Source organism: Salvelinus alpinus, chromosome 16 (genome assembly GCF_045679555.1).
Source record: "Salvelinus alpinus chromosome 16, SLU_Salpinus.1, whole genome shotgun sequence".
Classification (NCBI taxonomy): Eukaryota; Metazoa; Chordata; class Actinopteri; order Salmoniformes; family Salmonidae; genus Salvelinus; species Salvelinus alpinus.
Window position 1 is genome coordinate 14,337,180 of NC_092101.1, and position 12,732 is coordinate 14,349,911.

A 12,732-nucleotide genomic window follows, 5' to 3' on the forward strand; every position below is an offset into this window, starting at 1 on the left:
GTTTCAGAAGCTAGATCAGAACCTAATCTGTGTGCGTCTGACCCGAATTGGGTCAGGCAAATCCCTTCCGCCCGGTCAGGACATTGTTAGCCATGTTCCCAAACTAAACACAAGCCTTCCTATCTGACAAACAATTTTTGTTTTGGGTCCTTTTTTCCCCCTTAATTAATTTCCAAACGGACGTACCCAGGTCAAAGGTAAAGCTGGAGGCCAATGGAGCGGAAATGAAGCTTTCCCCTTAGCAGTGATATGGCTACAGTAATTCTACCTTGGTCAGGATTCAGGAAATACATTTTCTATCAGCTTGTGAATGGGAAGAGCTTCTATCATCTAGCTCCAATGCCAGCTGTGGGAATTAATTCGTAGCTATTGGTTTTGATCATTTACGAAAGACCGTGTCAGGCTAGATTAGCCACTCAAGGCATTTTTGACATGTATTTGGTTCCTACTTGTAAATAAATTATTGTAAGGACTTGAAATGGTACTGGTAATTGTCCAATCATGTATTTTGTTTTTCTCCCCAGTGTGACTTGCTTCAATAGTCAGGCTGAAAATTGAACTTTGGACCTGCGAGTCCTTGACTTGATTATCAAAGTGGATATTAATGTGAACTTTAATACATTTTGGTATGAAGCTTCCTTCCATTAAGGCATGGTTTATAATTTGTACATAATGAACCGACTACAAAGGAGAAGTCGTGCATCTTAAGAAGGGAGGCAGCTGAACCGTACAGGCCTGTGAAGACCTCATTAGTCAGTCCACTCACATTCACTTAGGCCATGTGTTAACTATACTGTATGGAATGAGTATCTACCCCAACCTTGTACCAGACACATCACAGCTTGGCATCCTAATCAACTGCATCCATAGAGATTAGTTTTAAAGGGATAGATCACTCCAAAATAATTGTCTGATATTTTCAGACCTCTAAAATGGTTGAATGGCATGAGTCCTACGCCATCCGCTGTGTAGCTCCAATCATTTTAATGTCCTGAAAGGGTAATGCACCTGCAGTATTGTCTTATATACAAGCAAATCTCAGAAATCCACAGAGCACTTTTACTTGATGTATGAGGTACACGGCACTACATTCCAGTTCATATGCTGAATTGTTATTGAGTTTCATACATGCTTGTGTTTCTTTTCTATGTACAGTTGAAGTTGGAAATTTACATACACCTTAGCCAAATACTTTTAAACTGAGTTTTTCACAATTCCTGATATTTAATCCTAGTAAAAATTCCCTATCTTAGGTCAGTTAGGATCACCACTTTATTTTAAGAATGTGAAATGTCAGAATAATAGTAGAGAGAATGATTTATTTCAGCTTTTATTTCTTTCATCACATTCCCAGTGGGTCAGAAGTTTACATACACTCAATTCGTATTTGGTTGCATTGCCTAAATTGTTTAACTTAGATCAAATGTTTTGGGTAGCCTTCCACAAGCTTCCCACAATAAGTTGGGTAAAATTTTGGCCCATTCCTCCTGACAGAGCTGGTGTAACTGAGTCAGGTTTGTAGACCTCCTTGCTCGCACACGCTTTTTCAGTTCTGCCCACAAATTTTCTATAGGATTCAGGTCAGGGCTTTGTGATGGCCACTCCAATACCTTGACTTTGTTGTCCTTAAGCCATTTTGCCACAACTTTGGAAGTATGCTTGGGGTCATTGTCCATTTGGAAGACCCATTTGCAACCAAGCTTTAACTTCCTGACTGATTTCTTGAGATGTTGCTTCAATATATCCACATAATTTTCCTCCCTCAGGATGCCATCTATTTTGTGAAGTGCACCTGTCCCTCCTGCAGCAAAGCACCCCCACAACGTGATTCTGCCACCCCCATGCTTCACGGTTGAGATGGTGTTCTTAGGCTTGCAAGCCTCCCCCTTTTTCCTCCAAACATAACGATGGTCATTATGGCATTTCTCCAAGAAGCTCAGCAAGGAAGAAGCCACTGCTCCAAAACCAGAAGCCACTGGTTTTGGAGCAGTGGCTTCTTCCTTGCTGAGCGGCCTTTCAGGTTATGTCGATATAGGACTCGTTTTACTGTGGATATAGATACTTTTGTACCTGTTTTCTCCAGCATCTTCAGAGGGTCCTTTGCTGTTGTTCTGGGATTGATTTGCACTTTTCGCACCAAAGTACGTTCATCTCTAGGAGACAGAACGCATCTCCTTCCTGAGCGGTATGGCGGCTGCGTGGTCCCATGGTGTTTATACTTGCGTACTATTGTTTGTAAAGATGAACGTGGTACCTTCAGGCGTTTGGAAATAGTTCCCAAGGATGAACCAGACTTGTGGAGGTCTACAATATTTTTTCTGAGGGGGATGTAGGCAGGGGGATGGATTATTGGAAGTTAAGACCAGGTTTAGCCATTGTTCTCTCTCTTATGTCTGGCCTTCACAAGAGAAGGTCACTGTTGTTTTATTGGGTATCTTTCATTTATTTGGCGTGGGCTACAGGTCATTACAGTATCAGCAGCATAGCGTCTTGTTTCTTCTCTTTCCTGTTAGCCATGCGCGGAATGTCATTCACCTTTTTACCTTGAAGCCTATTAGCAGCGCACAATAAAGTCATATTGCATTCCGTCTTTGTTGTTCATTGTTTGTACAGATGAACGTGGTACCTTCAGGCGTTTGGAAATTGCTCCCAAGGATGAACCAGACTTGTGGAGGTCTACAATATTCTTCTGAGGTCTTGGCTAATTTTTTTCGATTTTCCCATGATGTCAAGCAAAGAGGCACTGGGTTTGAAGGTAGGCCTTGAAATACATCCACAGGTACACCTCCAATTGACTCAAATTATGTCAATTAGCCTATCAGAAGCTTCTAAAGCTATGACATAATTTTCTGGAATTTTCCAAGCTGTTTAAAGGCACCGTCAACTTAGTGTATGTAAACTTCTGACCCACTGGAATTGTGATACAGTGAAATAATCTGTCTGTAAACAATTGTTGGAAAAATTACTTGTGTCATGCACAAAGTAGATGTCCTAACCGACTTGCCCAAACAATAGTTTGTTAACAAGAAATTTGTGGAGTGGTTGAAAAACAAGTTTTAATGACCCCAACCTAAGTATATGTAAACTTCCGACTTCAACTGTAGATCCAAGGTTAGAAAATGGCTCTATTTGCTTTTATTTTGTGAACTCTTTGCCTCATCCTTTATGCTTAAAGAGGCTATCCCCTCTGACAAGTTGAGCTATGACAGTTACTTGGGACTTGGAAGTCAGTCTTTCAAAACCTCCGTCTTCTTTTTCTCCTGCTCTAGTGCATCCTCTGAGTGCACCTGACTGACGGGTTGTTTCAAAGATGTAAGCCGGGAGATATCCAAAGAAAAACAATGTTAAAAATAAACAGGAACCGACAAACATGTTATTTTACACAGCGGTAAGACCTCCTGCTGGACTCAGGAATGACAGTGCTTGTATAAGAACTGAGGGAATTCAGTTACTAAGGCATACTTAGAAAAATACAGCATTTTTTTCTAAATGTAATGAGTCATTCTCTGAGACAGCAACAACTAAAGTTGCTATACTGTGTTGCACTTGAATCATCTCTGCTGTCCAAGTGCCTATATAAAGTTACCAACATGCCCTTGGGGGCTTCAGACTGACTGAAACCCTTTTTTCACCACTTTGACAAAACATGTGGGGTCTGTCTAGAGGAATATCTCAACCACACTCTTACATAACCCTGCTTCTCTCTGATTTCTCTGTGCCTTGTATACAGAGACAGAAGCTCCACCAGGATATACAGTGCCTTCGGAAAAGTATTCAGACCTCTCCACATTTTGTTAAGTTACAGCCGTATTCTAAAATTGATTAAATTGTCAATCTACACCCAATACCCTATAATGACAAAGCAAAAACGGGTCATTTTTTTTGCTCATTTATTAAAAATAAACTGAAATATCACATTTACAGTATTCAGACCCATTACTCTGTACTTTGTTGAAGCACCTTTGGCAGCGATTACAGCCTTGAGTCTTAGGTATGACGCTACAAGCTTGGCACAACTGTATTTGGGGAGTTTCTCCCATTCCCTGCATATCCTCTCAAGCTCTGTCAGGTTGGATGGGAAGCATCGCTGCACAGAAATGTTCACATCTCTCCAAAGATGTTCAATCGGGGTCAAGTCCAGGCTCTGGCTGGGCCACTCAATGACATTCAATGAGACTTGTCCCGAAGACACTCCTGCGTTGTCTTGGCTGTGTGTGCTTAGGGTCATTGTCGTGTTGGAAGGTGAACCTTCACCCGTCTGATGTCCTGAGTGCTCTGGAGCAGGTTTTCATCAAGGATCTTTCTGTACTCTGCGTCGTTCATCTTTCCCTCGATCCGGACTAGTCTCCCAGTCCCTGCCGCTGAAAAACATCCCCACAGCATGATGCTGCCACTGCCATGCTTCATGGTGCCAGGTTTCCTTCAAATGTGAGGCTTGGCATTCAGGCCAAAGAGTTCAATCTTGGTTTCATCAAACCAGATAATCTTGTTTCTCATGGTCTGAGAGTCCTTTAGGAGCCTTTTGGCAAAACTCCAAGCAAGCTGGCATGTGCCTTTTACTGAGGAGTGGCTTCCGTCTGGCTACTACCATAAAGGCCCGATTTTAGTGGATTGCTGCAGCGATGGTTGTCCTTCTGGAAGGTTCTCCCATCTACACAGAGGAACTCTGGAGCTCTGTCAGAGTGATCATCGGGTTCTTGGTCACCTCCTTGACCTAGGCCCTTCCCTGATTGCTCAGTTTGGGTTGCCGGCCAGCTCTAGGAAGAGTCTTGTTGGTTCCAAACTTCCTCCATTTAAGAATGATGGAGGCCACTGTGTTCTTGGGGACCTTCAATGAGGCAGAAATGTTTTGGTACTCTTCCCCAGATCTGTTCCTCGACACAATCCTGTCTCACAGCTCTACGGACAATCCTTCCAAATCATGTCCAATCAATTGAATTTACCACAGGTGGACTCCAATCAAGTTGTAGAAACAAGGATGATCAATGGAAACAGGATGCACCTGAGCTCAATTGAGTCTCATAGCAAACGGTCTGAATAAGGTATCTGTTTTTTATTTTTAATACATTTGCAAAAATGTTTAAACCTGTTTTCGCGTTGTCATTAAGGGGTATTGTGTGTAAATGAGGATTTTTATTTATTTATTTCATCCATTTTAGAATAAGTGTCACGTTCCTGACCTGTTTTCTCTTGTTTTGTATGTCTTTATTGGTCAGGGCGTGAGTGTTGGGTGGGCAGTCTATGTTTTGTATTTCTATGTTGGGTTTTGTGTTCGGCCTGGTGTGATTCTCAATTAGAGACAGGTGTGTATCGTTTGTCTCTGATTGAGAGTCATACTAAGGCAGCCAGGGTTTCACTGGTGTTTTGTGGGTGTTTGTTTCCTGTGTTAGCGTTTGGGCCACACAGGACTGTTGCAGGTTAGTCACGTTTGTTGTTTTGTTAATTTGTTGGTTTGTCATTAATATCATGAATACCTCCTACTCCGCATCTTGGTCCGATCCATGCTCCTCCTCGTCTGAGGAGGAGAACGACATTGACAGCCGTTACAGAAACACCCACCAAACCAGGACCAAGCGGATTGGAGAAGGACGGCAAGAACCAAAGCAATGGAGAGAAGAGGAATGGACTTGGGAGGAGATCCTAGACGGTAAAGGACCCTGGGCACAGCCAGTGGAGTGTCGCCGCCCCAAAGCGGAGCTGGAGGCAGCGAAAGCGGAGAGGCGGCATTATGAGGCGCTTGCAAGGCAGAGTGGCTGGAAACCCGAGAGGCTCACCCAAAAATTTCTTGGGGGGGGGGGGGCTAAAGGGGAGTGTGGCGAAGCCGGGTTGGATACCTGAGCCAACTCCCCGGGCTTACCGTGGAGTGAGAGGGCGTCGTACTGGTCAGACACCGTGTTATGCGGTAAAGCGCACGGTGTCCCCAGTACGCGTGCTTAGCCCAGTGCGGGCTATTCCACCTTGCCGCACTGGGAGGGCTAGGTTGGGCATCGAGCCGGATGTCATGAAGCCGGCCCAACGTATCTGGCCTCCAGTACGTCTCCTCGGGCCGGCGTACATGGCACCAGCCTTACAGGTGGTGTCCCCGGTTCGCCTGCATAGCCCAGTGCGGGCTATTCCACCTCGCCGCACTGGCAGGGCTACGGGGACCATTCAACCTGGTAAGGTTGGAGAGGCTCGGTGCTCAAGAGCGCGTGTCCTCCTTCACGGTCCGGCATATCCGGCGCCACCTTCCCGCCCCAGCCCAGTACCACCAGTGCCTACACCACGCACCAGGCTTCCAGTGCATCTCCAGAGCCCTGTTCCTCCTCTCCGCACTCGCCCTGAGGTGCGTGCCCTCAGCCCGGTACCTCCAGTTCCGGCACCACGCATCAGGCCTATTGTGCGTCTCAGCCGGCCAGAGTCTGCCGTCTGCCCAGCGGTGCCTGAACTGCCCGTCTGCCCAGCGGTGCCTGAACTGCCCGGCTGCCCAACGCCGTCTGAGCCATCTGTCTGCCCAGCGCCGTCTGAGCCATCCGTCTGCCCAACGCCGTCTGAGCCATCTGTCTGCCCAACGCCGTCTGAGCCATCTGTCTGCCCAACGCCGTCTGAGCCATCTGTCTGCCCAACGCCGTCTGAGCCATCCGTCTGCCCAGCGCCGTCTGAGCCATCCGTCTGCCAAGCGCCATCTGAGCCATCCGTCTGCCACGAGCCATTAGAGCCGCCCGTCTGTCCCGAGCCGTTAGAGCCGTCCGTCAGTCAGGAGCCGCTAGAGCCGTCCGTCAGTCAGGAGCTGCCAGAGCCGCCAGCCAGTCAGGAGCTGCCAGAGACGCCAGCCAGTCAGGAGCTGCCAGAGACGCCAGCCAGTCAGGAGCTGCCAGAGACGCCAGCCAGTCAGGAGCTGCCAGAGACGCCAGCCAGTCAGGAGCTGCCAGAGACGCCAGCCAGTCATGAGCTGCCCTACAGTCATGAGCTGCCCTACAGTCATGAGCTGCCCTACAGTCATGAGCTGCCCTACAGTCATGAGCTGCCCTACAGTCATGAGCTGCCACCCAGTCATGAGCTGCCACTCAGTCATGAGCTGCCCTACAGTCATGAGCTGCCCTACAGTCATGAGCTGCCCTACAGTCATGAGCTGCCCTACAGTCATGAGCTGCCCTACAGTCATGAGCTGCCACCCAGTCCGGAGCTGCCACTCAGTCCGGAGCTGCCACTCAGTCCGGAGCTGCCCCTTATCCCGGAGCTGCTGCCCCTTATCCCGGAGCTGCTGCCCCTTATCCCGGAGCTGCTGCCCCTTATCCCGGAGCTGCTGCCCCTTATCCCGGAGCTGCTGCCCCTTATCCCGGTGCTGGCCCTTATCCCGATGCTGCCCCTTCATTTAGGTGGGTTGAGTTGGAGGATGGTCATTGGGAGGGGGATACGGAAGCGGGGAGTGACTATGGTGGGGTGGGGACCTCGCCCAGAGCCTGAGCCACCACCGTGGTCAGATGCCCACCCAGACCCTCCCCTAGACTTTGTGCTGGTGCGCCCGGAGTTCGCACCTTAAGGGGGGGGTTTATGTCACGTTCCTGACCTGTTTTCTCTTGTTTTGTATGTCTTTATTGGTCAGGGCGTGAGTGTTGGGTGGGCAGTCTATGTTTTGTATTTCTATGTTGGGTTTTGTGTTCGGCCTGGTGTGATTCTCAATTAGAGACAGGTGTGTATCGTTTGTCTCTGATTGAGAGTCATACTAAGGCAGCCAGGGTTTCACTGGTGTTTTGTGGGTGTTTGTTTCCTGTGTTAGCGTTTGGGCCACACAGGACTGTTGCAGGTTAGTCACGTTTGTTGTTTTGTTAATTTGTTAGTGTTTGTTGGTTTGTCATTAATATCATGAATACCTCCTACTCCGCATCTTGGTCCGATCCATGCTCCTCCTCGTCTGAGGAGGAGAACGACATTGACAGCCGTTACAATAAGGCTGTAACAAATAAATGTGGAAAAAGAAAAGGGGTCTGAATACTTTCCGAATGCACTGTAGGTAGTCTACTCTGGCTCTGTTACTGTGTAGTCCTGTAAAGTTGTGGTGGCTCTAAAAACACACATTACCATAATGCAGTGGATGGAGTGAAGGTCTCTAACTGGGCTCCACCGTACGTCAACTGCTGCGAGACGAACAACCGCGACACGTACTTATTATTCCACATTGACTTTAAAATGAGCTACCATTGTGCATTTAGCAGCCTGGATGTTATTTATGGTCCACACACAGTGGGAGGGTGATTGGTTGAAATCCGAGGTTTAATCAGAGGTAGCTACATGATGACCAAAGCCCAGCACATGAGAGCACTACAATCCAGGTGTGTGTGTTTTCTGGTGTCTGTTTATGTTCACATGAGTGACCTTGTGAACAATGGGGAATGGAGTGATTGTGCACCAGAGGTGTTCACTGAAACAAAGGAAACAGTCATTTGGAAGCAGCTGGGGAATGGGAGTTATGTTCAAGCAGAGCTTTAGAGGGATTAATACAGCCTCTATTACTTCCAGAGTTAGTTGACCACTGCTGTGTGGATAACAACTAAGGACAGGCGCTCATGTTTTGAGATGGAATCTTCTTAGCCTGGAATGACCCCCATCACTGAGTACATGTATTTATTAGATTATGCAATGGTCTTTCTGCAGTATTTCTCCATTCATTTTCCTATTGCCATTAAAGGGGATTCCACGTGAGTAGTTTGTTGTGCTGAGGAAGCTCGTGGCAAATGCTGAAACTGTTCTCCACCGAGTGACAGCCACTGTCAGGGTTCTCCGTGGCTGTCATTGTCTCATTTAGGGTGCATCCAAGGAGGGAGTTGCACAGTGAGTAAAGAGACACCTGGGAGGCATCTCTGGGCTTGTCAGACACATGCCAACTAAACCAGACAGTTGGCAAGCCAAGATGAGCTGCAAATAGCAGCTGCCACTGCATAATTGGAACAAATAGAAGTCAGAGAAGCAGAAAATAAGATGAAACAACAAGAGGTGCCTCGGCTCCATTGGTGGCAGTCCTTTAGCTGACAGGCTGGGGGAGGTGTGTTACAGCTTGTACCTGGTCAGGGTTTTTTATGCTTGTGTAACTAACTGCTGTATGCTATGGGTGCAGTGTTGCTATGGACTGCTGAGCCAGAACCGGAGTAATCAGATGAGAGCTGGAGTGGGGAGGCTCACGTGGAGACACAGCGTCTACCAGGGATTAAAAAACAGGAATCTTGATTGAAGTTCCACTAGTCTCCCTCCGCAAGCGGGATATAAAGGGGCGAGAGACAGACAGAGAGAGAGCGTGACAGAGGGAGAAAGAGAGAGGTACAGAGGGAGAGGGAGGTACAGCAGTGAGAAAGAGTGGGAGGAAGAAAGAGCGAGAAGGGGAGCCAGCGCAGTGCGGGCGGGAGGGGGAATGAGTGAGAGCCAGGGAGAGAGGGGGAGAGACAGGAAGCGTGCCACAGCAACTGAGCCAGAGATGCAGGGAGGGAAAGCGAGTGAGAGGCAGACACAGGCTTGAACAGGAAAAGAGAGCAAGTGAGTGGGGGTCTAAGAAGAAATAAGCGGAATACATTTTTGGGGGGGGAGAAAGAGGGAAAGAGCAGGAGAGAGAGAAGTCAATGAGAAAAACATTACATGTGAATGGCAAGGGCGGGAAGCTGGAGGAAAAGCTCATTCTTTAAGGAGTCTTCCTCTGTGACTGCTTGCTGGACTGCTTCTATCATGTTCTCAGACACCAGAGTGCCTGGGGAGCACAGAGGCTTTCAACACAGCAACCCTCATCTCAACCTCTGGCTCCACAATGGACTCAGGGCCCACCACAGTGAAATGGGACTCAATGGGCAGTGCAGGCGGGCTGACGCCAACCTTACCTATCCCAACAGAGTCAAGAAGGTAGGCTTTACATCACAAGAGGTGATGAACAACATACATGGGAAGGAAAGGACGGGTCCCCATTTGAATGAACTGGGTCTGGAGCCTAGGAGGCTGCACTTCGGCTTGTGGGAGCATCGTGTGCAGCCAGATTTGAGCAGCCAAGAGGGCAGTCCTTCCAGGTGGAGCCATGGCCAGTCTCCAGCACCAGGCCTGAGACATAGGGCGTCTGTCAGGGACCACTACACAGAACGCTCCTTTGTTGGGAACGCCCGCCAGACTTTACTACACCCTTCAGTCAGGAAGTACGTGAAGGCCCCCGTCCTCGCTCAGCCAACACAGTTCAAAGGTCAAGACGGCTGTAAAGTGCCTGTTTGTTTGGAGGACCAGCTTTGGGGCTATTCCAGACAGGCTTGTCAGAGAGACTTTCATACATCCAGCTGGGTGGATTCAGCTACAGCCACACAGGGCTTACCAAGACACCAGAGTTTCAGTTCCACCTTGAGGTCCAACAAAAAGAATGTCCGAAACAGTCAGAGAGACTTGACTAGACCAGTAAGCGGACCAGAGACCAAACTACACCAGCAAGACTTGACTAGACCTGTGGAGGGTTACAATGGACCTAGCTCTCTGCATGTCATCTTCTCCACAGAGGTTCCTCAGAGAGATATGGGAGGTCTCAGACCCCAGCAGAGTCCCAGTAAGCCATGTCCCGTCCCAGAGGACATCCAAACCAGGCCCCCCAGAGGTGACCAGGGCTCCAGGAGTGGGTCAGGCCTGACTGGGTCAAAGAAGCACCAAAAGGTTGTCCGGGATCAGATCCGGAGAGTGGTGGAGAACTTGGAGGAGGTTCTAGGAGGCCTGAAGGACATCCATCAGGAGATGAAGGAGGTAAAGACATTTCTGTTTGCCTATAAGTTACAGCTATGGTCTGTCTTTGATGGAAGGATTTTAAATTGTTTCTGAGGGAGAGCGAGATCCTGTTATTGTCATATAGCCTACAAATATTACAGCTAGGATCTTTTGATGTTCCTTTGATATTCGTATAAACAGATTATCACGCTATTTCAGGTCCTGAAGGGACTGCGAAGAGCAGTTGTACCGTGGGCTATTTTTGCACGTCCCAGAAAGAGCATAATCCCAGTCCCTACTTTGTTACTTTTACAATCATTAAAAAGAGGCGTCTACATTGATATACACTGTAATACTGGCACTCAGAACCACTGCTTGCAAAGTGTCTATCCACCACAGTGGGACAGTCTTTCTATGAAAGCACAGAAGTTAAGATTTCACTGAATTTTTAAAGGTAGGAAGTGGCGTTCGCTATGCTCCATTTACCTAATGGTTGAAAGTGATGCTCAGCAGCGGTACCGTCTCCTCTCCAGTCCTTCCACCAACAGATGTTGATAGGGGAGCAGCTGGAACCATGCTTTTAATCCACTTATTCAAACGCCTGAACCTTGAACCTCATCCTGTAAAAGTGACACGTAAATCGTCCCCTCACAGTATCTGGCTGCATCTGAAAGCTCAGCATCAGCGCAGCCCGACAGCGAGGGTATTGCAAACGTTAGAAAGTTGAATAAATGTGTAGAGAAACATCCAGCGATGCTGTTGTAGTGTGGCCAGGGAAAATCTCTTCTCAGACCAGGTCAGGGACCTGAAGGAAGACGCCAGAGAACTTGAATAGTTAAGTGAGGAAAAAACAATTAGTCTAGCAACAACACGAGCACACAGATCAAACGTTTTCTCCAGTCTCATTTTCTCCCCGTCTCTCCAGCCTCATCTCTGACCATGTAGCCTAATCCCTCTCACAGGTGGTGCAGCAGATTGAGCTGCTGACCTCGTCCATTGACCTGAATGAAGAGGAGGCCAGCCCCAGCCTGCCCAGCGACAGCAGCTCCAGTGGAGTGGCGAAGGGCAGCAGCCACCAGAGGCTCAGGGGTGAGGAGGCCAGGCTGGGGGAGGCATCTCTGTCTTCCCCCATCAGGACTAACTCACTCCAGCCTCACAACCCTGCCTCCAGCCTGGTCTGCCTCCCCCACCAACCTGCTCCCAGCCCTCATAAGAGTAGCCCTGTTCGCCCTCCCACCCCTGCTCTTTCCCCCCTCAGTACCAACCCACCTCACCCCAACACCCCTGCTCCATCAGTCAAGAGTCAGCATTACCCACACAACCCTGCTTCCTCCCCCAAAAAGAGCAGTCTACATTACCCCCTCAACCCTACTCTCTTTCACAACCTTGGGCTTTCCCCCCAAAAAAGTAATTCCCCTCACCCATCTGCCCTTGGTCTTTCTGTCACCATAGCGAACCAAGCGGGGCCACCCATTGTGGAGCCTCTCCCTGTCAGACCACCCAGAGACCCTGAGACCCAGACCAGGGTGGAGGGGCTGAGGCCAACATCTGCTAAATCACTGGGGCTAACCCAGGGCCAGATGGCCCCTCACGGCCCAGGGAGAGTTCCAGGGACCAGGGGCCGCAAGCCTCCTCCTTACCCGCACAATGGACACTTTGATTGGGCGAGTAAAGGAAAGGATCCCAGGAAGGCTCCCCCATACACTGTGAAAAGAAGACTGCTCTCGACCACGGTGTGAGGGAGGCCGTCGGATGGATAGAGCCACAGCCAGAGTTGCAGGAGTAGAGGGTGATTTAAGGTTCGCCATATTGAGCAGAGACCAAATTTCCAAGGTGACGGGAGGCGTCTCGGGGTGAGTATATGTCAGCAAAGCCATGCTGCGTTTGTGCTGACACCGTGTCCCCCTTTCTGCCTTGGCTCTGACCCCATCTTAATAGGAGGATAAGAGACGGAAACAGCTGGCTCCACTGTACTTGTAACGACTAGGGGCCCGATACAGATGCTCACATTGCAGGATATTAACAGGGCCAAATAGG

At 48.8% G+C, this 12,732-nt stretch overlaps 1 protein-coding gene across 1 annotated transcript; it reads left to right on the forward strand.

Annotated features, from left to right (window-relative positions):
• The first annotated feature begins 9,507 nt into the window (after positions 1–9,507).
• Positions 9,508–12,538, forward strand: LOC139540898 (uncharacterized). Its single transcript, XM_071344942.1, has 2 exons — positions 9,508–10,734; positions 11,658–12,538. The coding sequence occupies exons 1-2, from the start codon at positions 9,613–9,615 to the stop codon at positions 12,432–12,434; spliced, it is 1,899 nt and encodes a 632-aa protein (XP_071201043.1). The 5' UTR covers positions 9,508–9,612; the 3' UTR covers positions 12,435–12,538.
• Positions 12,539–12,732: the final 194 nt, after the last annotated feature.

Excerpts from the sequence above, each read along its gene's own strand:
- LOC139540898 (XM_071344942.1), top strand. The coding sequence starts at position 9,613 with ATGGCAAGGGCGGGAAGCTGGAGGAAAAGCTCATTCTTTAAGGAGTCT. Across the intron at positions 10,735-11,657 it reads TCCATCAGGAGATGAAGGAG|GTGGTGCAGCAGATTGAGCT; the intron begins GTAAAGACATTT and ends TCCCTCTCACAG.